Source organism: Channa argus, chromosome 14 (genome assembly GCF_033026475.1).
Source record: "Channa argus isolate prfri chromosome 14, Channa argus male v1.0, whole genome shotgun sequence".
Lineage (NCBI taxonomy): Eukaryota > Metazoa > Chordata > Actinopteri > Anabantiformes > Channidae > Channa > Channa argus.
The window spans coordinates 7,861,204-7,888,543 of NC_090210.1; the positions used below are offsets into that span (position 1 = coordinate 7,861,204).

General features: G+C 39.4%; 2 protein-coding genes and 1 non-coding gene across 5 annotated transcripts; 2 read left to right on the top strand and 1 right to left on the bottom strand.

Moving 5' to 3' along the window:
• Window positions 1–322: 322 nt before the first annotated feature.
• Window positions 323–8,377, top strand: LOC137098773 (ceramide synthase 2-like). Of its 2 annotated transcripts, XM_067475360.1 has the most exons (11): window positions 323–771; window positions 1,356–1,523; window positions 2,738–2,855; window positions 3,924–4,042; window positions 4,243–4,300; window positions 4,448–4,498; window positions 5,818–5,910; window positions 6,132–6,260; window positions 6,725–6,834; window positions 6,947–7,100; window positions 7,206–8,377. In XM_067475360.1, exons 2-11 carry the CDS (start codon window positions 1,357–1,359, stop codon window positions 7,419–7,421), a joined length of 1,215 nt encoding a protein of 404 aa, XP_067331461.1. In that variant the 5' UTR covers window positions 323–771; window position 1,356; the 3' UTR covers window positions 7,422–8,377. The 2 variants fall into 2 exon arrangements, with proteins under 2 accessions (XP_067331461.1, XP_067331462.1); XM_067475361.1 differs by lacking the exons at window positions 5,818–5,910; window positions 6,132–6,260 and having other exon boundaries at window positions 354–771.
• Window positions 8,378–9,137: 760 nt separating this feature from the next.
• trnan-guu (transfer RNA asparagine (anticodon GUU)) lies at window positions 9,138–9,211 on the top strand. Its single transcript has one exon. It is a non-coding gene; the product is annotated as a tRNA-Asn (tRNA).
• Window positions 9,212–10,528: 1,317 nt separating this feature from the next.
• LOC137140501 (homer protein homolog 3-like) lies at window positions 10,529–25,773 on the bottom strand. Of its 2 annotated transcripts, XM_067528676.1 has the most exons (11): window positions 22,028–25,773; window positions 21,828–21,876; window positions 18,977–19,133; window positions 17,317–17,448; window positions 16,972–17,076; window positions 16,244–16,252; window positions 15,702–15,835; window positions 13,679–13,835; window positions 12,572–12,679; window positions 12,375–12,455; window positions 10,529–12,142 (listed from the first exon to the last, which is right to left on the bottom strand). In XM_067528676.1, the coding sequence occupies exons 2-11, from the start codon at window positions 21,848–21,850 to the stop codon at window positions 11,957–11,959; spliced, it is 1,092 nt and encodes a 363-aa protein (XP_067384777.1). In that variant the 5' UTR covers window positions 21,851–21,876; window positions 22,028–25,773; the 3' UTR covers window positions 10,529–11,956. The 2 variants fall into 2 exon arrangements, with proteins under 2 accessions (XP_067384777.1, XP_067384778.1); XM_067528677.1 differs by lacking the exon at window positions 16,244–16,252.
• Window positions 25,774–27,340: the final 1,567 nt, after the last annotated feature.

Consider the following 27,340-nt stretch of genomic DNA (forward strand, 5'->3'; position numbering starts at 1 on the left):
ACATAGATGTTTTTACCTTTAAAGTATGATGTACTGAGGTTTCCTGCATAGCTGGTGTGGGTGTAAGATCATCAGACACTGTTATACCAGTATAAGGAAATGTAATGAAATATACTTGTTATTTCCTGTCTAACATGTGTAAGGTACTTTGTGGCTACTATAAAATACAACTTTTATAACAAAAGGAAATGTAATGAGATATAATACTGCTGTATGTTTCCTCATTGTTTAGTCTACGGTTAAAAAGTGAGTTACTGATTCTCAGGGTTACTTTTTTGTCCATGCAGAGTCAATGGAGACGTTTGGAGAAGGAGACACCCCTACTGTTTTACTGGCTGCTCAGCCATCAAGCTGCATCATCATTTTAGGGGAAGAAAGAAACTATCGGAAGTTTTCGGAATAAAGACACAGACCAGATGCATTTACAGATAATTCCTGTGGAACATTATGAGTTGATATTTATTCATGTGACTTTTCATTGTTTTGAAAGTAGTAAATATTTGTTTTATTTTGCTGGTAAAATCTTCTCTGCCTGCTATGTCGGAATTAAAGCAATCTTTGACGAACATGTTTTAATTTAGGAGTAAAAAAAATATTAAAAGTAGCGTTTTTCCCACAAAATGCCTTTGTTTTGAAAGTTGTGCCCTCAGCTTCCTGTTGTCGTAACAGACTTGACGTCGTCGCCGAGCTGCTTACTTCTCTCGTCGTTAGGATACAAGCAACGAGGCACATCACCAGCCTTTTAAGCCTAAAACAGATTCACATTTCCAGGTAGATTTTTTTTCTTATTTACTCTTCATTTGCACAGAGAAGCTGACAAATGATTGGCTTTCTACAGTTTTCATACAACTTTGTGAATTTCACTATAGAAAATAATCTAAGCTACAGTGACGTTACTTATAGCTGTACTACACTTTGTTCTCCGGCTGGTTTTAAACATGAACGAGAAATATTTCTTTATTCCTGCTCACTATGTGTGCATTTTAATTTGTAGTTATGTGGTTATGTGTTTGAGCCTCTTTAGTTTCACAGCTTTGTGGACTGTGCGTAGTTGATTGGCAGCTTTCTTGGCAAACTCAGCAGTATTGCTACAGGATATTAAACTTTATATGTTACTTTGCTATAAATGACTTATAAATGAAAGTTTTCATATTTTGAAGAACGTTTTGTAGATGTGCTAGGAACACAAATACGCAAGTAATTCAGAAGCTTCTATGGTTTCGTTCTCTGTTTACTTAATTGTGTCCTCTACTCCAAATCAAACCCAAGTTAAGACCCCGTGATTGTGTTTATGTAGATGACATTATATTTATGGGGTGAGATTAGGATATGTTGAAACTGTGCATTCACTGCAGAATGGACCTTCTGCCAGACATATGGAGGCAGGACTACTGGCTCCCTCCAGGTGTTACCTGGAGAGACATGGAACAGCTGGCAGACGCTGACCGACCACAACCTCTGGACCTTCTCATAGCCCTGCCCCTTGCACTGGGCTTTGTCGCCCTACGTTATGTGTTTGAGAGGTACAACACACCTGATCTCTTTGTTCTCTAAAGCTCTGGCTGATAATGAGATAATGATGGTTTTACGGGAAGAGTCATTGTGTTTTTCCTACAAAGGAACGTGTGACAATTACATACTTACCTTTGCCTACCCAGGAAAGCTACCTACACCCTTCATTTCTAAAACAGAATTAACTGAGGTTTTTGTGTCACAATTGAAAAAGCTTGTATTCTACTCACTTGGTTACGAACAGTCTTGCAGCATTTCCTGAATATAACCAGCAAAATCGACAGATTACACTGTATTTGAGCTGTGTGGTGAAGAGAGAGAGAGAGAGCAAAGCATTGTTACCATAGGGGGAAAAAGCCTTGTGGGACTAACAGAGAAACTGACAGAGGGAAAACAGAGAATGGGGACAGAACAGGATTGCTCCTCTATAAACTGATACATTGAAATGATTATTACATTATTGCTGTCCACACAGTTTCTTTGCACAATTTTTTGTTCATCTACTGATTTTCAGTTTGGACTCTGACTTTACAAAGTAATGAACTTGAGGCCCATTAATAAGACAAACAGGGAGCAGCGATGAGTAAATTGCAGGTGCAGGTGCTTGTTAAGAGTACATAACAAGCCTCTCTCTCTCACAAACACACACACATAAACACAAGAGGTTGATTAACCTGATGTCTGCAGTTTTAATATTCTCTGGTATCAGAGTTCACTAGACACAGATGACTTATAAAGACTAAAATGTTACATTTTCTTACAGTCTGCTACTTTTTTTGTTGTTACTCTACATGTCCCAGTGCTGATGTGTGAAAAGCATGTTTCTGAAATGAATAAAAAATGTTCTTCAGTTCAGGTACTCTAATAAATTTCAGATACCAATAAATGATTTGTCAAATGTAGGCTGTAGAGGATTTTTTAAAACCCATTGCTTTAATTTATTCAGTTTATTCTATATATTTATGTCTGGTTTACACCCACTTCTCTTGGGCTGCTAAATTTCTTTTCTGGGGTTTAATAAACGTAATTGTGTCAGGCTCACACACACACACAACAGATAGATAGATAGATAGATATAAATAGATTTAAATTCTCCCTGCAGTGCTTGGGTTTGACTAACTGCTAAATGGCTTATTATGTGCTTAAGGGCTGTTCCCTTGATTATACCACAGTGGGTGTTATATCATAATTTGTGTAACCTATCTCTTGTCCATCTTGCCCCCAGGTTTTTTGCCCCACCCATGGGCAGATATTTGGGGGTAAAGAATAGATCGCAAAAGACTACTGCCCCCTCCCCACAGCTGGAGTCGTTTTACACCCAGCAGACCAGAAAGCCAACACACGTCAGTATCAAATGAACCTAATGTACTTTCACACATGCTTGGTCTAAACCAAGACTGGAACTTTTCTCAATTGCTAAGATGAGTTTAATACAACTAGGAGTCATCATCATCTTCTTAGCACAGCAGAAATCATCACTTGCAAATGTGTTAAGAGTTTTCCATTGGTTTTACAAATTTAGTACTTTTTCATAACAGGTAACACATCATCCAAAGACCCCAAACTCTATTGGATTAAGTGGGTCAAGCAGAATGAAAACACCTATTCCCAGTTGAGATAAATTACTTATACATTTTTTAATTTCTAATGAACTTGTTTGCTGTTTCTAGACAAGAGAGTCTGTGTTCTTATCAACATCCAGTGTGGTTTTGATTAAAAAAAAAATCACTTTTTTACTGCACTTCAACAGGCTATTCCCTCAAGATCCAGGTAGAGTGGTAGAGTTTGTTATCTAATAAAATCTCCTTGGGATAGTGATAGCTGAGTTTTATACTGTATTGTCCATTGTGTAATGACTCCATCTGTGTAATTTTACTACAGATAACAAAACCTGCTGCACTCTGCACCTGCACTTTTTGAGATGGCCTGTTGACATACTTTAAAAAAAGAGATTTCATAAGAAAATGTTCTTGATTCATTCCTGTGTGTTGTTCTTTCTCAAGTCAAACTTCACTGAGCGCAGGGGCCTCGGCAGCCAACAGACATTGTTCATCACTCTCTGTATTACAGGTCAATAATGGTGACAGGACTGTACTGATGATCTGCACTTTTATTTGAGTGGGATTAGACAAACAGATGTTAATGAGTTTTCTGTAGCTGTTAATCTTTATGAAAGTGATGACTCAGCTTGTGTTTTCCTTTTGTTTGACACAGTGAATTCAATAAAGTTTTGGGTCACCAAATGACATGTGTGACATATTTTGAAAATCTGAGACAAAGACATCGTTTTCCTAAAACAGTACTCTGGGAATATTGTCCTCCACCTCTATCTTTTTATTTCCTCTTCTACACCTGCTACACTGCTCTTCGCCCATGTTATCTGTTTTTCAATTCCACTGTTTTTGTTTCAGAGTGAAATTGCTGGTTTGATATCGCTGTGCGGCAAAACCCAGAGGCAGATTGAGGTCTGGTTCAGACTTCGCAGGAACCAGGACAGGCCCTGTCAATCCAAGAAGTTTGGGGAAGCTGCGTAAGTGATTTCTCTCCACATCCCTTTCATTGTTAACTTCACACATGACATCTCTTAAGAACACTTGCTTCACCAACTACTTAAACATGGTTTTGGAAAATAAACTTGAATAGTTTTGCAAGAGTTACCACTGTAAAAGCTTTGTTTACTTTGAGGCATCTGTTTCAGTGTTCAGATTTCTGATCTAAAGTATTTTGCAGTTGGAGATTCTTTTTCTACCTCCTAGCTTTTATGGCAGGATTGACCTGCTTGATTGATGTAAGTATGAGTTTTAAAAGTTTTACAAAATGCCACTAATGCTGCTAAAACACAACTTTAATATGAATCAAAACTACATATAATCCATAACTTGGCTGTCCTACCTGGCTCTAATGGTTTCTTTTTAATCTTTTCCTTTCTCTACAGAGACCTTGGTTCTGGCACCTCAGGGAGTGTTGGAGGGGGTATCCAATACAGGTGAAAACATTGCCTACAGCACCTTGCTGAAATTGCCCAGTGTAAATAGTTTTCAGTTTTCATGTTTTGCTTTTTTGGTCAGGACAGTTAAAGAAGGTAAAACAAAACTACATTCATACACATGTAGCCCCAACAACGAGGAAAGCCTTGTGTTTTACGTGGCAGTTGTACCCTGTGTATAGACAGGCTTACTAATGTCCAGTAACCACAATGTAGTGAACTAATCTGTTTCTCATTCATGTTGAAGAACAATGAATCTAAAGGAGTCAGGAATGTATGGTTATGAATGATCCTATTTTTTCAGGTTTATTTGTGGGCAGCATGGTGGTAGAGTGGTTAGCACTGCATGTCCTATATGCTTTTGTGTAGGTTGCCTCCAATAGTCCAAAGATATGCATGTTAGGTTAATTGGTGACTCTAAGTTACCCATAGGTGTGAGTGGTGGTCTGTCTGTGTCTCTCTCTGTGTTGGCCCTGAGATAAACTGTTGACTTGTCCAAGGTGGACTAGACCTCTTGCCCAGTGACAGCTGGGATAGGCTCCAGCCCCCTGGACCCTGATTATGATAAGCTGTAAAGATAATGGTTAGATGTATGTATTACACTATGAGTATCATGACTGTACATGATTGGTTTGGTTTTGCATTTCGCAGAGGATGCTTTCAATGTATTGACTTCTGGATTATGGGCCCAGTAATCCTAATCTATGATTAATCTGTGGATAGAGATGCTAGTGTTTGTGTAAATACCAGCACTTTCTTGGTTGTTTTGTCCGACCAAAAACATAAAGATATTCAGTTTATTTTGATAAAAGATTATGAAATATTCATATATGAGATGCTACAACCAATGACTTGTTGGCCTGTTTGATAATAAACAAATAGCAGATTATAACATCAAGTAATCTGTCTTCTGACAAACCGTTTTAACTCTGGCCTATATTCTGACCTACCCATATGTCCTTTTTATGAGAATCTTGACTGAAATTATGTAGTCCATCGATAGACTATTGGTCCTAATCAATACTTTTGAGCTTTGTCCGAAATCACCCTCTACTCAACACTTAGTTCACCATATAGTATGTTGGCCATTTAGGATTAGTGTCTGAATGTCTAAATCTATCCACTAGTGATAAATATAGTGCAGAAAAGCAGCTCAAACAACTGCTAGCGATGATGCAAATTGACAATGGTTAGTACATTTCTGAAATGTCAGTTAACTCCTCACTGCTCAGTGAACTACTTAGTGTACATTATCTAGGGAATAGTGAATGACGTAGTGAAGAGTAGGGGTGAATTCGGACACAATATTTCCTCCACAGGCCATGGAACGAGCTCATTACTGGTACTACATGCTGGAGTTGGGTTTTTATGGCTCTCTGCTGTTGAGGATTTCTGTGGACATTAAGAGGAAGGTGACGATCTCAGTACTTATAAATCTAACACAGCTGTATTAAGAAGTACTCACACAACATTTGCTTCAATGTAGTCATATTTTATATTTTATGGCTTGCAGTAATTTCACTTCTGCTTTAATAAAACAATAAAATAATACCATAATACACTGGTAATAAATAACTACAAGGCCAATCTGTTTTATTGGGGAGATGTTCTACAGTACATATGTTTTTGTCAGGATTTTAAAGAACAGGTGATCCACCATTTGGCCACCATCTTCCTACTCATCTTCTCCTACTGTGCCAACTACATTCGTATAGGCACCTTGGTCATGCTGCTTCATGATTCTTCTGACATCTTGCTAGAGGTAACATGTGGTTGTAATGTAACTGTTGTTGGATACAAAGCAAAACTTTAAGCTTTGGTGTCTTGTTTCATCTATTCAGGCTTTTTGAGCCATAGTTCATAGTGTGTTGTTCCAAGAAAACTGGTATCTAGTCTGAGATCTCTGAGATATCGTAGTAACCTCCAGGAAAATTGACCTCCCTTCCTCAGGCAGACCCTGTGAATGAGCCCAAATAGCTATAAGCACGTTAGCAGTCGGAGCTAACTTTAATCTGCACACGATAACAACGTGAATATATGTGAATATGTAGCCCTCTTCTGTACTAAAGTTCGGCTTATGACACAGACTCATTGACATCATATAACTGAGATTGTGTTAAACACACATGCTGTTGATTATTTTACCCCTGTTGAAGACACATTTTCCTGTGTATCTGTTTTTCCTAATACCCTGTCATCAGTGGTCAATCATTTGTATTTTTGCAGTCTGCCAAGATGTTCAACTATGGCACTGGATGGAAGAAAACGTGTGACGCACTTTTTGTTGTGTTTGCTGTGGTCTTCCTTGTGACTCGACTGGTGATTTTTCCGAGCAAGTAGGTTTTTCTCTTCAACTGTAAAATTACTCATTGAACCAATTTTTAAGTCTCAGGAACATGGGATTTTTTTAAAAACTCAAACCATGACTAATTATTTGATTACTTACAGAATCATCCATACTACCCTGGCACTGTCCATGGAGGTCTTTGAGCCTTTTGTTGGCTACTACTTTTTTAACATATTGCTGATGGTGCTGCAGGCTCTTCACATCTTTTGGGCTGGCTTAATTTTACGGATGGTCTATAAGTTCCTGAAAGGCAAGGTGAGAATTGTAATAGGAAGACTAATTTTGATCCAGCAACTTCACTTAGATTATTTTTTTAGCTTTGTCATGCATGTTAAACATTATATGTACTTTTGCCCTCAGCTGGAAAAAGATGAACGCAGTGATGAAGAGAGTGAGATTGAAGAGGAAGAGGAAGATAAAGGAGGAGAAGAAAATGCAGATCATGGAGATTACTGTTGGGAGAGAAGTAAAGATACCCTGAACTCCAAGCTCTCTATGCTGACCAACACATGTGTCCTAAATAGCTTCAGCAATCAAAGGGCCTCTGTATCTGACAGAATGCGTAAGGCTCAGTAAAGTCTCAAATTTAGTACATTTCATCCTGGTTTTGCTAATGCAAGATTAAAACCACCATACAGTTTACATATGAAAGATAAAAGACAGACAGGGTTCATCACTACATTATAGGTCAATATGGCCCTGTACTGATGAACACTTTTAATTAGGAGTGGAATTAAACAAGCAGACATTTTTGAGAGTTGTTAACCCTTATAAACGGATGCTTTTGATCCGTTGATCTCTCAGTTGTAGGCTCACGCTTCAGCTGTGCCACTCTGTTCCACACTCCAGATGGGACTGAACCCCAGGCCAGTGCATTAGGCTACTGGGGCAGACAGATGTATTATAGTGCCAAAATGATAAAATTTTTCTATAAATACATATACGTACTGGCCACTTTACAAGGTACACCTTTAGAATCTAATGCATTCCAATACAGCAGCTCTTCCATGAATTCTACTTTTACATTGTTATAATTTGTCAGTTTTTAAGTTGAAACTGTTCAAAAATGTCTATGTTTATTATTGAGTTTGAAGTTTTTAGTGGAGTCGTACTGTACTGCATTATAAAATGAGGTGCTTCTAAAATGTTGGCTAAAATGAATATGGTGGAGAGTAGAATTATCACCTTTCTGACAGTTTTAACTTCAAAATTGAGAAATTATAACATTGTAAACAAGTAGATATCATGGGAGAGCTACTGTATTGGATTGTATTAGGTTGTACAAGGTGTACCTAATAAAGTGGCCAGTGAGTGTATGATACTGTGTGAAATAAATCAGGTCATAATAGATGTGTACAGTATCCACTGATATTCATTGTAGCCTACACTGTGAACCTTTTCTTTAAGCACATAATAGACATTTAAGAGTAGAATTATAATAAAGTTGTTGCATAACATGTTGTTGACATTTCCATTTTACTCTTTCTATGTGAGCCTCTTGATTTTGGGCAATAAAATTGTTTATACTGTGATTCTGTAGAATTGAATTGTTTCTTTCACCACTCTTGCACAGTCCATTATTAGAAAGGTTTGTGTTAGTTTATATGAAATACTTGCAAGCTATAGTTTTATATCGATTTCTGTATTTTACAATTTATATTTTGTCCACTGTCCACTGAGGTGAAACTCAGTTTTTTTTTTTTTATTAAATATGCCTACATCACAGATAGAGTTGCTGTACTACTTCTTCTGTACGACAGCGCCCTCTAGCGGCGCAGATTGTTGGGAAATTTCAGTTTTGCTTTTTGTCCGTTCTAACCTGTAGCCTTTGCAATTATTTATCTGGTTTATTGCTAACTTTAGCCTTGAATATCTTTTTGATGTCTCAACATCGTTGGCTAGTTAAATAATATATTGGAGTAGAAAACGATGGGATTTACTCTGTTTTTAAGTTAACTAAACTACTTAATGAACTAATTTAGCATTAAATTCGAGGTGTGTGGAGGTGTCGCAGCGCATCAGATCACTATGGTAACACTAATGCTAGCTTCAGCTGCATTTGACCCGTCTAGCTAGGTGTTTAATCAAGTTTAACATTGGTTAACTAGTAGTTAACAACACTACCCTCGGCACCATTTCAGTGGGTTTTGTGATCAGCTAAACGCCTGGGTCTCGATTGCTTTCGTGTTTTAAAGATCAGATAAAACATCAATACTTACAAGTTTAGTTATGGCACAACTATGCATTTTCTCAGCATATAAAACTATTACCGTGGGGGAAATGTATAACGTTGTCTCTGTGGCGCAATCGGTTAGCGCGTTCGGCTGTTAACCGAAAGGTTGGTGGTTCGAGCCCACCCAGGGACGATGAACATTTATTTTCTTTGTGAATATAACTTTTATAAATTCCTCGTTTCATTTATGCCGTGCTACACAATTCGGAACATACCCTCTTTACTTTCTGCATATACACGATGAACTCCACCAATAAAACCGAAATGTCAGCACCTGCCACCGTGTTATGTGCGCAGCAGATAGAATAGAACACTCCCTTTGTAAGCACAGTAGTTGGTGGATCAGATGCGTGTTTTACCTAATATTGAATAGTGTAAGGAATGTTTATTAACTTTCTGCACAATAATCTAGATTTTTACTTTTATGTGTGTGTACAAATACGGAAGCTAGTAATTACAATTTGGACTATAACATCCACAGTGCTGGGAGAGTTATTGTCGTCTCCAGCTTTTTTTTTCTTGTTAATATCCTGATTATTTTTAACTATTTATAAATTTTATTTCGAGAAAAGTTGGGACATTGTTTAAAATGTAAATTAAAACAAAATGAAATTATTGCAAATACTACAAAGTCAACATATAAATTAAAACTGACTGGGAATTATTTTTAAATATATCTGCTCATTTTGATTTTGATACCAGTACCATATCTCAATAAAGTGGGTCAGAAGGAAAAAAAATGGAAAAGCTTGTAATGTAAAAAAAAAAAAAGGTGTTCAACAACCTTGAGATGGTTTCTCAAAATGAAAAAGAATTTGAGTATTTCATCATATACAACAGAAAATCTAATTAAAACATTCAGAAACTCTAGAGGAATCTATGTACACAATAACAAGGCCATACACCAGTATTCTTGATCTTCAGGCCCTCAGGCTGCACTACTTTCTGTAGTAGAAATCACTGCATGCCCCCCCCAAAAAATGTTTAAACATATAAATGTATATGAATATGATACATATAAACAAATGTAAACCTAATGTTTCACTGTGTCTACAGCATTGAGAGCCACTAAGGTGTTTAGAGTTTGTATTTATCGTATGTGTGATAATAAGTTTTACTGAGACCCAACCTGTAAGACTGTGGGAGTGTCCTGTTCTATTCTCCTGTTGCAGGGATCAAACCACCAACGTACACCTCTGTAACCTTTCGCTGCAAATGTCATTACCCACATTGTCTTTAAACAATAGCAAAAGTATGTGTTCAATAAATGGATTTAAGTAGTGCTGCATTTTGTTTTTTTAATTGTTATAGTTTGGTAAAATAATGCTAAATGTTTTTTAAAGGTTATTATATATTAATTTCGTGAAGTTGCTGAAACTATTTGGATTAATATTTGTTTTTGAGTCAGAAAACACAAAAAAGTACATTGACGGGACTGTGTCCTTCAGGGTGACTGTATTCTTTGCTTTTATTTCCAAACTCCCATGACAACTGCTCAAAGTTCACAAACATGTTAAAATAGAGTGGTAAAGGCCTGAAAAAAAAAAACAAATATTAATTATTAATGTAATTAAACAATACAGCTGTTAGACTATTTTTTAAAATTAAGTTAAAGGTTCACGAAGAACAGCCACACTCTCAAGGCCTATGGCATTCACTCTTGTCCACAGCCAAAAATAATGTGCCGAAATAAAGGCAGAAAATGTCTGCTACATTTCCTGAAATGCACCACACAAATCAGAGGATCATGTTTTTCAGTATGTGAAGCTATCGTAAATAACCGACTAAGGTAGCGGTTTGTTAGGAGATCAGCCTGGGGCCAGTCTAAATGTTAAACTTATATGTAAGACTAAGGGATGTTTACTTATGGTTACCTATTAATTATTGTAGCAGTATTGATTTAAGTCGTGTGGAAAAACATCTTTTTACCCTTATTTAAAAGCATAATGTATCCTCACTCTTAACATGTACTTAAGAATTACTAGAACTTATTTTAGATTTAAAGGTTCCTTATAAGCCTAAATGGAAATGTGATCATAGACAAGCTACTGAAAGATCTTATCAGTGACTCTGCTCCTAACATTTGATCTTTGGTGTCAATTTTCAGATCTATCTTAAGTGCTGTTAGAGTAATATCAAATACTTAAGTATTTCACTGACCTTGAACATATGCCACTGTTTATTTATCCACTCTTCATTATACTGTACCTACTACATTATACATGAGAAACTAAAAAACTATCGACAGGTTAACCTCTGCTATTATTAAACTTTAATCGCTGCTAATTCAGCAATAATTATGTTATTATTGCTGAATTAAATGGTCATTAAATGGGCATATTTCTTAATAGTAGTGGTGTATGGTGCAGTTTTTATTTGCATTTAATTTTGCTGCTCCTTTCCCTTAATGCATGGACTAAATTTGTTGTGAAAATGTTTTAATATAACCTGTCAGATGACAAAAACAAGGCCTCTAATTGATATTGACACTGCATTACCTGCTGTTTTTTCTTTAGAAAAGTGACTCATGAAAAACTACAAGCACCAGTTCTCAATATTAAATGTCAAGCACTTTTAAGCACTTACCTTAAAGTTGGTTTATTGCATTGAGTGTTACCCTTTAAAGCAACATGAAGCATTACATTAGACTGGACAAGCATTACCATGAGCTGTATGTGCTGCTGCTCAGGCCAACACCTACAGCATGTTGTTAAGTACAGCACAGCCACTTGCTGCAACACAGATATGGAGTAACCCTTCTGCAGCCAAGGTGGTTCTTGTACTTGAAGAGGACAGGGACTAGCTCCATCTTGTTTTGTTTTATACCCACTGTCATGGTCTCTCCCCATCCATCGCCTACCGTGGATTGTGAAACTTCTTATTTTTCGATGAGTTTGAGCAAACTCTGGCGCAGGTCATTTAGGTCAAAAATCTTGATGTCCAGAATTTCTATGGCCCTCTGGATCTCATTGTCCATGCGATCCCGGTCCTCCAGAGTGTTACTCAGGTTCTGCTCTGTGTTCTGGATGCGCCGCTCCAACTCTGAATTTCGCATTTCCATCTCCTAAAGAGACAAGGAATCAAAGGACTGAGTGGGTCCAAGGACAGAGGAAGTCACGTGTAGAACAGATTGTAAAGAGCTATATTCAGTGTATTGGGCTATATAAATAAAATTTGATTTCATTTGTTTTGAAGGACATAGACAAGCAAAGAAAATGTACTTATGATAATACTAATATGGTTGACAACCTTCAGTAAGTGCTAATTATACCACTTAGCCATAACAATCACACTACCCGCAGTCTGTGTATGGCTTCATCCCTATCATGCTCCATCTCTTGGTAGTCTGCTTTTTTGCTTTGCAAAATGTGGATTTCCTAAAAAAGAAAAACCTGAGTTTGAGTAGTTGATTTATGCAACAACAGATAATATGAACATTGCAGCATTCTGCCTTTGACTCCAGCTGATGATTAAATAAAACACAAGTACCAACCTCATCTTTGGCCTTCAGCAGGGCCTCCAGCTCCTCCAGGGATTGAGTCAGCTCATCCTTCAGCAGGTCACTGGGGCCTTGGCCTCCATGGGCCTCCAGTTCTGCCACCTTACAACACACACACACACAGCAACCGCATAAAGAAAGACATAACATGCACCGTCAATATTTTAAATTTTTTGTATTATTTTAAGTTTTATTTTCAATCATTTATAATAAAACAGTAAGAAGAAGGTAGAAAGTAGTAAGAAAAAAAGCGAAAAGGGGCGGATGCCACCTCCCTCTGGTGATTTTTCATTTTTTCCTAACTGGGGCATTGAAAGTAGGATATTGCTGCCCTACAAACCTCTCTCCCTCTTGCACCACCCCAGAGACGTGAACCATTTTCAGCCACCTGGTCCCCTTTCTTAGATAGAGGCAACAAGAACTTGATCTAAAGGCTTCTCACTTGTCTGAATCAATTTGGACCAAAATGGTGAAAATTCTTTCTTAGTGAAATCAAGACGATGGCTGGAGTAGCAATCGATTCTGTAAAGCCCCAGTAAAATGGAAAGGGAATGAGCTTCCAGCAAATGTGAAAATATCTTTACTTGATGTGAGGAGGTAGTGAGGGCTCAGACATCTGCATCCACTCGAACCCGAAAGGTAATTCAAGCTTAAAACCCTCATGAGGCTCCGAGTATTTATGCCAAACGCCCATGTGGTGAAATGTGAGATTAACACGTGTGCAGCGAACAAGCTGAGCTCTACCAGAAAATACCTGCAGCACAAGTTACCAGGCATGTTACCAGCCTGACGACCTCTTACTCTTTTATATCTGATGAGAATGACGACCAAATCAAAGCGAACGACTACACAGGCTGATAGAGCTGTGTCAGTGTCCCCTTGCTTTCTTTTAAGCAAAGCTTTTCTTCAGCTATGTCTATAAAGTGTCTGGTTCTGTAGCAGAGCTTCACAGCTAGAGACTATCCCAGCATGCATTGGAAAATTAGCAGGTATTCTATGGACTGGTCTTTAGTCAAATATAAATTTTCATTCCCCATTTACACTAATGAAATTGTTACCTAAACTTTAACATACCCCCTGTGCCTGAGCGTTAAGACTCACATGTTCTCGCAGCCTCTCGGTCTCCTCCTGATACGCTGCCAGCTGTTTCTTCCACTGCTCCACGTTTGCATTAGCTTCGTGCAGAGCTGCCACCAACTTGGCGTTGCTGTCCTGCAGAGTGAAGAACTCAGTTTCCAGGTTCATCTCACAGATAGACCTGAAAAACACATTCACAAAACCAACGACAAGCATTACATGCTACAATCAGTGTGACACTGTACAACAATCTAGTGTCTCGCTCAGGGACACTCCTGGTGGGTAGACTGTGATTTGGTCCTGCAACTTCTGCATCTGTTCCTGCTGCTCACTACCAGACCTAATTGCTCGGAGTTAAATATCTGCATTGTAATTTGGTAAAATTTAATCTGCTGCTGATAAATATCATGTAATGTGATGAAAAACTACCCAACATATACTTCATGGGCTTTAGAAATGTTTTTAAAGGTCAAAATGACCTTTACTGTGTAACATTTATCTGTTACTACTCTGTTGGTAGTGTACAAATATGTACTTAGTGACATATCAACACAGGTTTTACAGTACTGGAAATACAGGTCAGGAGAAGAATGATGTTGGTAAAATTTGCAAACTTGTTTTTTTATATCCATCAAGGTCATTTCACATGTCTTATAACCACTACTGACTATTTAAAGTCTTTATCAAAATGCTGGATGTAATACTCAGACCTTTTTTTTTTTTAAATGAGTACTGACATTTCCCTAATTAATGTGCATAATCAAAACCAAACATCAGAGAACAAGAAGTGGACATGTTCACATGATGACTGCCACAAATGTGAGCACCAAAGTTTCTTTTTGTTGGTTTTTAGAATTTTACCCCTAACACTGACACACGTCTCTTCCCAGTGTATGGGAACAGCTACCTACATTAGATCAGCAAACAATATAAATGTCAATTGTGTACAATCAATCTTTTATGCTTTGCCTTCCCTCTGTCATACGCCTGTGAAGGTTGTCCCATGGCAACAGTTTACTATGGCAACCATTCAGGAGCAGCTTTCTGTTATAAATAATTGGACTGTGGGATGTTCAAGCATTGTGTGTGGCTCAAAGGAGTGACAGGATGTTTATAGGTCTTATTTTATAATATATGAGTCAATACGGCCTCGTCATTTTCTAGACAGCTTCACAAATCGAATGACATCAAACTGTAATTGACCCAGAAATAAAGTCACTGTTAATACGTAGGAGAGAAAGTGGACATTACAGGTAATGCATTAACCCGTTCTGGTTTAGGGTAACAGATGCAGTGAATACTGATGATGTGTCATAAATCAGTTTACCAGTCGAAATGTGTTACTGTTTACCTGAACCTGAGCCCACCTGGTGGACTACCGGGACACAACTGTATTAGGAGCAGAACACTATCACACACACTTAGGACTGCTGCTACAGAATTGAATACACAACTACTAACATTACATGGCGTTAAACTGCAATAATGTTGTATATGTCTCACCACCTTGACAAAGAATCAGTTTCTGACTCAGCTATCTGATCTACACTTTTCTTAAATAACTGAGACAAAATACTGTAATATCATTACATTTAAGTTCCAGCTAGTCGCCCTGCTAGTAGAGGCATGGCAGTGTAATGTGTACCTAATTTTTTAAATACATAAGTCACAATTTTGGGAAATAATTGTTTTCACTTTCCTGAAATAAGAAGATTGTTACCACCCTGTAATCAGCTTGGGTTAAATAAAGCTGTAAAAACCACAACTTCGTGTTTAGCTCGCTTTTATTTTTTCACGAATTTCCCAAAATGTTAAGTCCATTAATGAAATTACTGTGTAAAACACCATTTCCAGTGCCGATAGTAAATCAGTCATCACCAAGTAACCAAACAGAACAATTAAGCACACAATCACCTAAACAAAGCTAAATTCTTAATGCCTAGACAAAGAGAGCATTTCTACTAACTGTGAACAAAAGGTGAGACCGTTGTGGTCTCTTTGTTTCCACTTGCTGTGTGTGTTTGTGTGTGCATACAGACTCATTTACCCTTCAGAGAGCATCTTTTTAATGCGCTCCTTCTCAGAAGACAGCGTGATGTCCGCGCTCTGGCTGCGGAACAGCTTGTCCTCAGGCCCATTCACACACATCACCGGTGGAGACTGGAGTTCATCGGAGAGGTCCTGACAAACACATCAGTAATTGCACTCTCCTAATAACACACAGCATAATAACAAAACGGAACCTCAAGAGCAAACTGAATGTTGATTGAATGTTTAGTTTAAAACATATAAATGAACTAAAGGTATGATATGTTAATAAGACAATAAGTGTCTGTTTCCTTGGCGGCCTTGATGGCCCCTTTGGGATGTGGGCTGTATAATTGAGTTTTGGTGTCATCAGCACCAGCAGGTACATGCATAAATGTTTGCATATATGAATTCATAATTCAGGGACAGAGAGTTTTTTTGCAAACATTCTCTGTTGGGTCTGTTTTAATTTGTTCCCAGAGACTGTTTTGGTTTTGTGTGGTACCAAATTAGAATTGGCTTTTTGAGACGAAGAAGATTAAACAACAACAAAAGACTCACCTGTGAGAACTTTAATCCATCAGGCAGAAAGACAGAAAAAGAAAAGTCAACAACACAACTACTATCCATTTTGTCCTTTTCAAAACATCACAATCACAGTCCTGCTTAGCTGTGTCATCAGTTATGCAGCGTTACAGATGGCAATTTTCTGCAGATTTGGCTCCACCAGCATGTTCATTAAATCGATAAAGAGTGAGAGACATCACTTGGAATCTGCTCAGCCGCACAATTAAAAGGAATTCCTCATGACTAAGCAAATGTAACTGATAGGTAATTATTCTCCATTGATCAAACGAGGCCTGAGCTGACTACATTTTCATCATTACACTGTTTGAGACAGAAGCTTCTCAGTAGCAGTGGGTAGAAAATGCGGATGAGGTGCACTGCTGAGCGGCATGGGATAATTTTACCATCGCCCTACTTTTCCTAACTCTCACTTCCCTCTGAGACGGGTGACCCAGCTCATCTGTCTTTCCTTTTTCTCTCCATCTACCATCTTTAAGCAGCACACAGATGATCTGTCTAGTGGCTGAGCTGCTGCTAAGTAACACAGGTCCATTCATCTGACCTTGGCCTGTGCCCACAGTGTCTCCTCAATCCTAAAATGCCAAAAATGAATAACTGGATATTTTTGTGGACCATGACAAAGTTTTCACATTTACACCTTCTGTCTGATATCTGCAGAGACTTGCTCCACTTTCACACTTTGTTTCTTTAAAGGAGCTCACCTGTGGAGCAGCGATGTTAAGAGCTGTGTTGGCCAGTTCTTTATCTTGTGACTTTTCTCGTGCCAGACGTGCTGCATCTTTCACCTCCTTAAACTTCTCTGAGAACTTTTCAAGAGAGGACAAGTGTTAAACTGTTTCAGGTAATGAAGTATTAATCACAGCACTGCTTAATCTTAGGAAACGTGCGTGCGTAGAGTCATTTTCAGTGCTTTAATCACTGTTAGGTAGTTGGTTTTTAATCCTCTGATGCAGGTGAGACATGGGGGCAAGTTACACGAGCACACGATTACAACAATACGTTTTCTATGACATGTGACTACAGCAAATTCAGTTGTTATAATTTACCTGATGCAGCTGTTGCTCGGTAGCAAAACCCAGACCATAGACAGTGTTGGCCCTGCTATCAGCCCACTGACCAAACTTTTGTGATGTCTTGGTAAATGTCATGCTGGGTGTAACAGTGCAGTTGATAATTGCCTGCAAACGCAGAGGGTGAAAAAAGTGATCATTCCTATACATTTAAAACGTGCGAAGAAGAAAAAAAGCTTGTAGTAGATGAAGTTCGGCAGCAAACACGTGAATATAGAAAACAAAAGTGAACCTGCATTCATTTTTTTAAACACATGAGAAAATAATCATGAGGAAAAGAGTGGAGTCAACGAGTGATGGATGTGTAACCTTTGTTTTGGCTAATGGGGGACTTAAAGGAAAGATAAATGTGTTATTTGGGGATATTACAGGAGGGCATTGTGTTTTTATTGTTCTTTCATCACAATGTAAGTCCATTAAAAATATTAACACTAGAGAAAATCTTTAACAAAATATATGATAGTATATGCTAGTCCTAGACTAGTAGACCAGACTAGTTCTCTTCTCTACTCTTTATTTCTGACACTGTAACACAAAATTTGTATATTAACTAAAAATTAAATCTACATGCAAACACTGAGATGAACAAATATTTTAGTTTTGTTTTAAACGTTTTGAACAATGGTAAAAAAAAAAAAGAAAAAGAAGGAAAAAGTACAGGAAAACATCTGTTTGTGAAACATTATCCAACGGGAGTCCGAACAATCAGCTCTAGCACATCACAAGCTTCAAGTGTTCAAATTAAATTCAGAGCAGGAGCAAATTTAAATCTGTCAAAGAGACAGGCAGCTGTAATGATACATAAACACAGCACAAAGGTTCATCACCTTATTCTCAGGGAAGTGGCCAAAGCCACCTCTTTCCCCGTACGTACAAGAAAAAAGATATTAAAGCAGATCTATTTATAAACCTTTTTACGTCACCTCCAGGGTTACAATAATGGAACTGATTTTAAATCCCAGAATTGCAGGGAAATGGCAGCTTAGGATGAAGATATTTCCTCATCCTTTCCGATCCAACAAAAGATTACATGAACGCTACACTCTGCATTTCTGCGGTGACTTCTTTGACATAACATGCTGGAACGCGGGAGCAGCAGTGAAGATTATTCTAGAGCCAGACACCAGTCCTGGCAGGATTGGGCTGCTGAGCGACCAACTGGCACCCTGCACTGCTTTCTGGTAGGCCGAAATGTGGGTCAGACCAGAGGTGCTAAGAAGAGATCAGATAGACCCCTGTTCTGCCCCAGTGCTTGATGTGTCCTCACCTCATAATCTAAGCACACTGGCCTGCAAGAAAGTCACTCTGGCTACTAATTTGTTGATGGCCATGATGGTTTTGTTTAGATTCTTAACGTCAGACGTTCTGGCAGAAGTGTGATTGGTGAAGAGGAACCCCACTGTGAAGATGCCGTTTGTCCTACTTGGTCTGCTCTGTGCCTGAAAAGCCTCTTTTAATTTTAAGTCCACCAGCATCACTGAACATCAAACAGTAACACAGTATAAAAATCCCTATCACAGAAATTATGAAGGATGTACAGGAGTTACACGCTGATCACTTCATACATTATATTATTTGTTTCTTGTTTAATTTACTTTTTTAAATTTTTTTATGCCTCAAAAAGCCAGTGCCTCACCTTGGTCCCACCCACGCTAATGATGCGGTAGACGTTACGGTTGGCATCATAGAAGAAGGACACGGTGACAGCATGCTTGCTGGCAGGGATCCAGTTCCGCTTGGTGGCAGGGTCGATCTGGAAAACATGTGCCCGGGCGCTGAAGATCGGCTGCTCCCTGAAGGTGGATACACAGGGATGATGAGGATATATAACAAAAACATTTTCCTTGGAAACGTCAAAGTGCAAATCCCTCAACAGGCTGCAGACCCCATAACAATGATTTCAAACTAGCTGAATTTTATGTAGAACAGGGAGTAAGTAGTTATGGATATTTACAAATGTTACAAAGAATGGAAAAAGCTTTTTGTGCTGACTATCTCAACCCTTAAAAACATGGTCCTGAATCCTGTGTTTTTTCTTTAAAAAGTAAATCCTTGGCTGTTTTTTTATAACAGGACACCTCAGTCTGTCTTCGGCCATTCACAGACAGGTGGAGTCATTGTTAGGCGTGCTCCTGCTTTTTCCTGCATCATTCACTGGGAATGTTGACTAAAACTCTATGAACCCTCTCCTGAGTCGTTCACCCTCCACCCTCCGATCTGTTCGAAGCAGAGTTCGCAGAGATGTATCCTGGATACGAGGTAAATACGTCAAAGCAATGTCATAAATGTTGGGTAGCGGTTAAGCCACTGGCATGTGGTATAAACGAGAAGCCTGCTACTGAGTTTTTCTTGTTTTAAGCCTACATACAGTAGTTTGTGTTTGTGTTTGTGTTTTATACCATACACTGATCTAACAGAGTTAAAAACCACATGTGCAACTTAAGCCTGCTAAAATCAATGATCACAGATCGAGATCACCGTGATGACAAAACAAAAAGAAAAGCAAACGAAGAAAAGCTGACTGGATTAACTATAACACTGCCTTCCCATCAAACAAATATATTTGCTCAAAAGTATAAAATGGTGAAAACCAGGACATGTTTTATTCTATGCAGTTTTGTAAATTCCAGTGGCTTTTCCCCGTAGAAAGGTATTATTTTTGAACATTTTTATCTGACCCCATTAGCGACACACAAATCCAGTAATGGTCTGTGTGTTTCTCACAGTGGGAGACATGGATAAAAAGAAATACTCTAAGGACTTGTACATACATAGAAGTGAAGATGTTAAAATTAATAGTAGGTAATAACTCCCACATAAGTCTTCTCATCTCACAATAATCCCTCCTGTTGTCAGTGGAGCCGCTGTTCAGTTTCCCCCAACCACTGATGCACTGATTTGAGAGCTGTACTGGGACAACACAGGGGGATGATTGCAGCCTGACTGAAAAAGGAAGTTGGATTTTTACTCTGGCTTTCTAGTGTTATGTGACGTTAGACGAATCTGATCTGAAGTGTTGCTTACGTAGCATTTTTACGCAATACAATTTATTATTCAAGGAAATTAAAATATAATCCTATATATAATCCTAATATCCTTTTTATTAGATATGAAAAGGATTAACAAACCAAGACATTCAGCGTCTTATCATATAAGAAAAAAAAGCAGCAAACCTCTGAATCTGAAAAGCTGGAATCTGTAGATATGAAGTTGTGGCTCTTTAATATCTTTTAAAATTAAATGATAAATGAGTATGGAGGCCCACATTACAACCAACAAGGTCAGTAAAAATGAACAACTAACAGGATACATATTGAAGCGCAATGTGTCTCCATCCCTTCACAGACAGTCATGACTGAACAGGAATCAAACCGAGAACCCTTCACGGTGGAGGCAGGTGTTTTACATAGTAAAGAATAAATGTCTGAAAAGAGGACAGTGTCTATCTTTTAACACTTGCTTCTCACTGTGAAAACTGTTGTTGTGACACACTCTAGTGGCATTAAACTGTGTATGTGTGTCCATGTGTGCTGTGTTTTTTCCTGTGCATGTGTGTGTGTCTGTTCTCTATTCTACAGTAGTCGATCACTTCTCAATCACCTCAGTCGCTCAGTCTTCATCCTCAGCAGATGGATGTGGCCTGCAGGGTTTAATGGGGGCCTCTAAGCCCAACAAAGCCTGACAGGGATTTCACTGAGTTCAGCACTGCACCTCAAGATGAACAAACCCACTAATTCCTACCACAATCCACATCATCCACAGTCTGTTTCACTTTCACTGTTTGACATTAGAAAGAAAAATTCTAAATTGTTTCAATAAAAATGCTGTTATTTCTATTAATTTGAGTCCTGTGCTCTCACTGGTTGAGGGGCAGTTCACAGTTGTCCTACCACAGATAAGTTAATAACAAAAAGTAATTATGGTGTAACCTGGTTATTACATGCGTATTTAACAAATCTGACAGAATCTTCTTGCACCTATCTGCCTTGCTCCTTCCTCCTTTTTTCGTTACTTCAATAAAAGCCCAATAAAAGCATCCTAAGAGGGGTCATTACTAAGAATTATGGATCAAATAAAATAGAAACTCTAGGGCCACACAAAGGGAAAAACATTACAGAATATGACTGTCTTAATTTAACATATATATCAAATGATCCTGCCGAATCTGTAAAGGGTGAAAAAGAAACGGGCTCATTGCTCCAGATGTGCTGCAGAGCAAATTCCATCAGAGGACTGATGCTATATCAATCACATTTCATAATTTTAACATTAAAAAGCCTTCAGTCTTTTACAACTGATAATTTCCTATGTCTTCTGTGTCCCTTGTACTAAAAAGACCACGGGTATCTTTCTAAGTGTATGTGGAGTGGCATCCCAAGGTCACAACTACCACACACACGCGCACACACACACACACACACACAACTTAATATGGACAAAAAATGTAAGGTGATAAATGCTGAAACTCGTGTGGAGAAGGCGCTTACCTTTCTCTGTGGTGAGCAAACATCTTACAAGGTGACAGAGACTTCTTTTCTACAAAAATAGAGTTGAAGTTTAAATGAACAGAAACCGATCATCATTCATTTTAAAGTCTTGTTTCAGCAAATGAACATCAAACTTTCTGTTGTCAATTTTCTCACTGAGCCTAATTTCATCAAGGCAGCACAAAGGCAGCCACGCTTACCCCATTTCGGTGTAAACCCTTGTTGAGTCTGTTATCTAACAATACATCGGCGCTTTCCCTTCTGTCCCACTCACACTTCTTTCTCCCACTCTACAAGATGCTTTATTCTCCGGAGGCGGGGGTTTCACCGCAAAGCGCTCCACACTGCCTGCTGCTGCCCGCACAGTCCCAGCACCGTCCCGTCCTGCTCACCGGGGTCCGCCGATCACCTCTGCGGAGAGCGGAGAGTCATAACACGGACGAGGCGGTGCGGCTGACCTCGATAAGTGAAGTGACCGCGCTCCCGTCCGGGTCCATTCTATACTCGTTAGGATGCGGTTGCTTCTGGTCTTATCTCTTTCGAACGTCGTCCTGATGTTTAGAGGTCTTTGCTTTCCTGTCCTCTATTGAGCAGCCAGAAGCTCGGATTCAACAGTAGAGTACCACCTGCTGGCTCAACAGGCTACGAGCAGCCGCTACAGCTGCGTGAGGCAGGGAAACTGTGTCAGCCTGCCTGCAGCCAATGAGTCTGCATGTGCCTGCTGCAGCCTGGATCTATGCGTGGATCCGCCAGGTTTAAGGCCTCATCAAATATAGTCCCGAAGGAAAACTTATGACCTAAAAACATTTTTTGATAGTCATACTACAAGTCTATTTAGTTTGTGCAGCTTAACTATATTTTTAGCATCTATAAAGTTCTTGTAGTTATACATACATATAAAAGAGCAAAAGCTGACAGTTCAACTGGAAATACTCAAGTAATAGAAGCCGCCAAATTAGTTAATAGAAAATTAGTTTGTTTTCGATAAAATGCTGAGCCACAGACAATTTACACCTCAAGGGGTTAAAACATTTATTTGATGTCCTCTTAAAGGAGATTAACCACCGGCACAGCTGGAGTTGGCCAATAACAAACCTAAGTTGGTTAGTAATTCTGTCTTGTGGGGGAAAAATATAAAAACACGTTAGCAGGTTGTGGGCAACTGTGGCGCAGGAGGTAGAGTGGTCATCCACCATTTCCAAAGTTCTTGGTTGTCTTTGATCAAGTCCTTGCTCCCAGTGAGCGTTGGCCATCTGCACAGCAGGTCCCCCATCGGTTTTTGAGTGTTTGTGATGGAGAGTGTGAATGAGTGAATGAGAAGCAGTGTGAAGTGCTTCAGGCGCTATATAAGTAGCAGAAGCAGAAAGGAGCTATTTAAGTGAAAACTATTTATCATTTATCATGTTCCCTTTCAGTCAATCCACTCAGTACAACACATGTATGGGACATCATGCCCTTGTGTGCCCTGGCTGAAGACACCTTTATGCTGTAAAGGCTGGCAACCTGTTGCCCATATAAACCTCTGTGACCAAAGTTGTTCCTTCTTCCTCCTCTTCTTACATTTTTGTCCTCGCTAAGAACACGTTATGCCTTTGAGAGCTAACTACTGCTTGTTAGCTCTCCCTTCACTTGTCGGAACTTGACTCGAAATTAGTTTAAATGTTGGCGTTAGTGACAACAGCCTCGGTTGGTGAGTTGTCTACTCACGGAGCACTGATTTCAAGTGCACTGTGTGTTTTCCCTTGTTACTCTAGCAACGTCGCTAATGTGTTGGTTGTTGTTTGGCTTTACTAACAGGAGTAACCACTATGATGACGAAGAAGAAGTCCACTACCCACCCCAGTCCTCAGGAATGTGGCTTCTCTTTGCATCAGAAACCCGAGTCGTGCGTAGTCTGTCACCAGCTCCCATGCTCAACCCTGGAACAACGATTCACGTTTGTGGAAAGGGTGCTGGGAAAGACCACGGTCGCTCAGCAGTCCTCTGGTCCTTGCAAAGCTACCATCGTGTTGGTTCCTCCAAAGAGACCGCCACTACTCCCTAGTCCAGATTCACACCCGATGAAACAGCGGCCTCCTGCCAGGGCTCCACAGGGACTTGGCAACCTGGAGGAAGAAAACGTAGCTGGAAGCCTGGGGGAGGAGGGGCTGTTGCAGCAGGGAGTCACTGTTCCCCCTCTCCCATTGCCACCCAAGAGGCAGCCATCTTCTTTTCAGGGAACCAGCCCCAAACGGTGTTGCATTCCCCCCAATAGTAAACACAGTTGTTTTTGACAACACTACTCTTTTCTGAGCAAAGGAGCAATACAGGTGGTCCTTCATACAGAGGCGTTTTTCAGTCTGGAGATTTGTTTCATCACCAGCTGAGTGCATCTGTCGGAGCACAGAATTGCTGGTTTTCATTACTGCGTCGCTCAATTCCATTTAGGACACAAACTGCGCTTCAGAATATTTTTACAGTTACTGAACATGATGACATCTATGATGTCTGTGGGAACTTTGGAGCTGTTAAAAATACGAGCATTCCAACACTCTGTTCGTTGTCACCATTTGTGTGTATCACACCACCTCCACAGGAGCCTGGCGGTGACTCTGTCCTGCATGACAGGTCTTCTTCCATGGCAGGAACCCGCCAGTGTTCTCCAACAGGCAGGGTTTTCCCTCTTAAGGTGGTGTCAATGGATGCTTTTTTGAGTGAGTGGGTACTCTCTGTGACAGTTCAGCAGTGAGGGGTGTCTGCCCACTGCAGCAATGCAGGCTTCACATCAACCAGCTGGTCTTTTGACAGATTGTACTGTCTACAACACGACAGTAGTGCCCAATATAAACCAGCATGGTTTTACTCGCTGTCTTGCTCTTTTGAAACCGTCTCATATTATGTTATTGTGCAGTGTTCATTTTCTGTCACTCAGAGCCACTCACTTTCCAGGTTGTCCAAACATAGTGGCAGATCTTCTCTCCAGGAGCGGACTTCTTGTAAGGAAGTAGAGGCTGCATCTGTCAGTAGTGGCTCAGATTTTTGCAGCCTAGGAGAATGCCCACTGCCCCCTGTTCTTATCCATAGCAGACAACTTTGCTCCTCTGGTGTTGGATGCATTGGTACATCCATGTCCCACAACTCTGTTGTATGCCTTTCCCCCAGTGAATCTGATTTTGCCGGTTCTGGGCAGAGTGCGCCAACAGTGGTTGCAACAATTGAAAGTGCCTGGGCCTCGTCCAATAGAGGTTTATAGAAGTGGCGCTTTTTTGAGCGGTGGTGTCAGGAACGGAATACTCTGTAATACTGTGGCTCTAAAGTAAATATTACCAGACAATGCAATATATCCCCGAATCTCTGAAAGCGGGTGGAACTAAGAATTGAGATTCAAGGAGGAAGCACAGTCAAACTTACGATCTGGTGAGAGTCAGTGGCTTTTGGCTTGTCCCTTCTGGGGTGGCCAGAGTGGAACATGTTCAGCACATTGATTTGGCATGCGTATTATGCTGGATGCCCTCCCTGCCGCAACCCTCCCATTTTTATCCAGGCTCGGGACTGGCACCAAGGTTGCTCGGCAGCAAGTGTCCCCTTGGTGGCTGGGTGGGGGCCACACCTGGTGGGGTGGGATTTGAACCAGCTGCCTACTCCATCCCAACCCAATGCCCCCCCACGATCTGGGGAGAGTAAATGCAATTAAGTTAAGCGTGGATATGAGCATCAATCTGTGTATTAATGGAAGAAACCTGGCTTACAGCATTGGCTAATGGCAATGATTGTTGGATTGATTGCCGGATGAAAGTGCATCACGCAGTGTATGCATTGCATTGTCCTAGCTTTGAATTGCAACATGCACGTTGTCTAAGTGAGAATCTCTGCTTTGTTTAAAGTTGATGCTGCTCTGCTGAAGCACTAATATGTTTTTATGATTCTGTATGGATGCAATGCGCAAAAAACTTACAGATAAACAAGTAAAAGGACAAAAATGAGTTAAATAAATACTGATGTTGCAAATGCTGAAAGAGAGTGTGGAAAAAGAGAAATTACGCTCACTGCAAAAGCCTTGAAAAAAAAATGAAAGTCTTCGAAAGCAACGCAAAGTTACTGTGAATAAAATTAAAGGGTTTATTTCAGAAATAAAATTACTAACATAAACAAAGGAACATACTTCACATGTACAAAATCTTTTTGAGAGTTTAACTCAACTTTGTGGAAATGCCAATGTGTCACATAATATGTTGGTTAATTTGCTCCCTGAAGATGAAAAGAATAAAAAAAATTAATGGTTTGTACTTATCCTTGATTTCAGTAACACATTTAAGGAAAAGGTTGAACAAATACTGAATTAAGGTGTGTGAATATTACACAGTGACGACCTGTTCAAACTGATCTTTCTACAGATGAAAAGCTCATATTAATTGAACCAGAAGCTTCAGTGCAAAAGTGGTGACAAACTGGAAGATTGTGTGTCCAATGTGGAGCATCCAAAGCATCCAGGACTAAAATTTCTATTACAGGAAGGAAGTCTGCTGTTTCTAATTGTTCCTCGGCTCGTCTTCAAAGCAGAGGCTGACTTGGCAGCATTGTTGGCAAGGCAGAAATTGTTAGGAGAAATATCAACAAGGGGAAGAGAAGAAATTATTGTGGAAAAGGAGGAAACAACTTGAGTTAAATGAGAAAATTGCAGCACACATGGCTAAACTAAATGTGCTAAATTCTTAATGCAATCTAAGCGGAAGTGGAACAAAGTCAAAGTTTTCAGATTAATGAATTCCTGCTTGGAAAAAAGGCCACTAATAAAAACTGATATCAAAGATCATCCCCTGGATCCAGGAACAAAACTTAGGCAGAAAATTACAGTACAGCCCTTTCCTTCAGAGCCCATACAGTCAAAAGGACATGGACATAATCAGCATTCACTACATTATAAAACTGCAGATGAGCCTCACAATACTGTTTGAAATCATGAGAAAAGAGAATGAAATCACTGCATTCTTAATACAACAATGTGTTTCATCTTTGCCAAAGTGAAAGATGTTACTCTGGAGGAGGAGGTCCAATAAAATATATCATATCATACATTTATTAAAGCATTTGAGAATGCTGATTAAAGGAAAACTGACAATAGCACTGATCAACGTTATTTTCTGGAGCAATATACAAAAGGTCTTCCAAAAGAACTTGTTACAAACTGCCAGCTCATAGAAAACTTTATTGAAGGAACATTTCGGAAATTAACAAAAGGTGGTTCCTCCATACATGTAAAGAGTTCTCTCATAGCCTGTTAGAATGGAAGAGGCAAAGAATGTAAATCCTCGGAGAATGCAATATTTATATGATCTAAACACGCCTGCTAATATGTTGACCAGTATAAGGAAACTGCCTTACAATCTCAGAGACAGTGGAGAACTGTAGCCTGTGACCTGCAGGAAAGGAGCAGTCAAAGAGCTACATTCATTAACATCACTAATGTTATTGAGAGACAAGTGAAAATCATGAAAGACCCAGTGTTTGGAAACATATAGGATGTTTCCTCACTA

Bases quoted from the DNA above. Each gene is read 5' to 3' on its own strand.
- LOC137098773 (XM_067475360.1), top strand. From the start codon at position 1,357: ATGGACCTTCTGCCAGACATATGGAGGCAGGACTACTGGCTCCCTCCA. The intron at 1,524-2,737 runs GTACAACACACC...TCTTGCCCCCAG, and splicing joins CTACGTTATGTGTTTGAGAG to GTTTTTTGCCCCACCCATGG. The intron at 4,499-5,817 runs GTGAAAACATTG...TTTCCTCCACAG, and splicing joins GGAGGGGGTATCCAATACAG to GCCATGGAACGAGCTCATTA.
- LOC137140501 (XM_067528676.1), bottom strand. From the start codon at position 21,850: ATGTTTGCTCACCACAGAGAAAG. The intron at 13,836-15,701 runs GTAAATGAGTCT...TGTGTTTTTCAG, and splicing joins AAAAAGATGCTCTCTGAAGG to GTCTATCTGTGAGATGAACC. The intron at 12,143-12,374 runs GTAGTGTGATTG...TTGTCTCTTTAG, and splicing joins AAGCCATACACAGACTGCGG to GAGATGGAAATGCGAAATTC.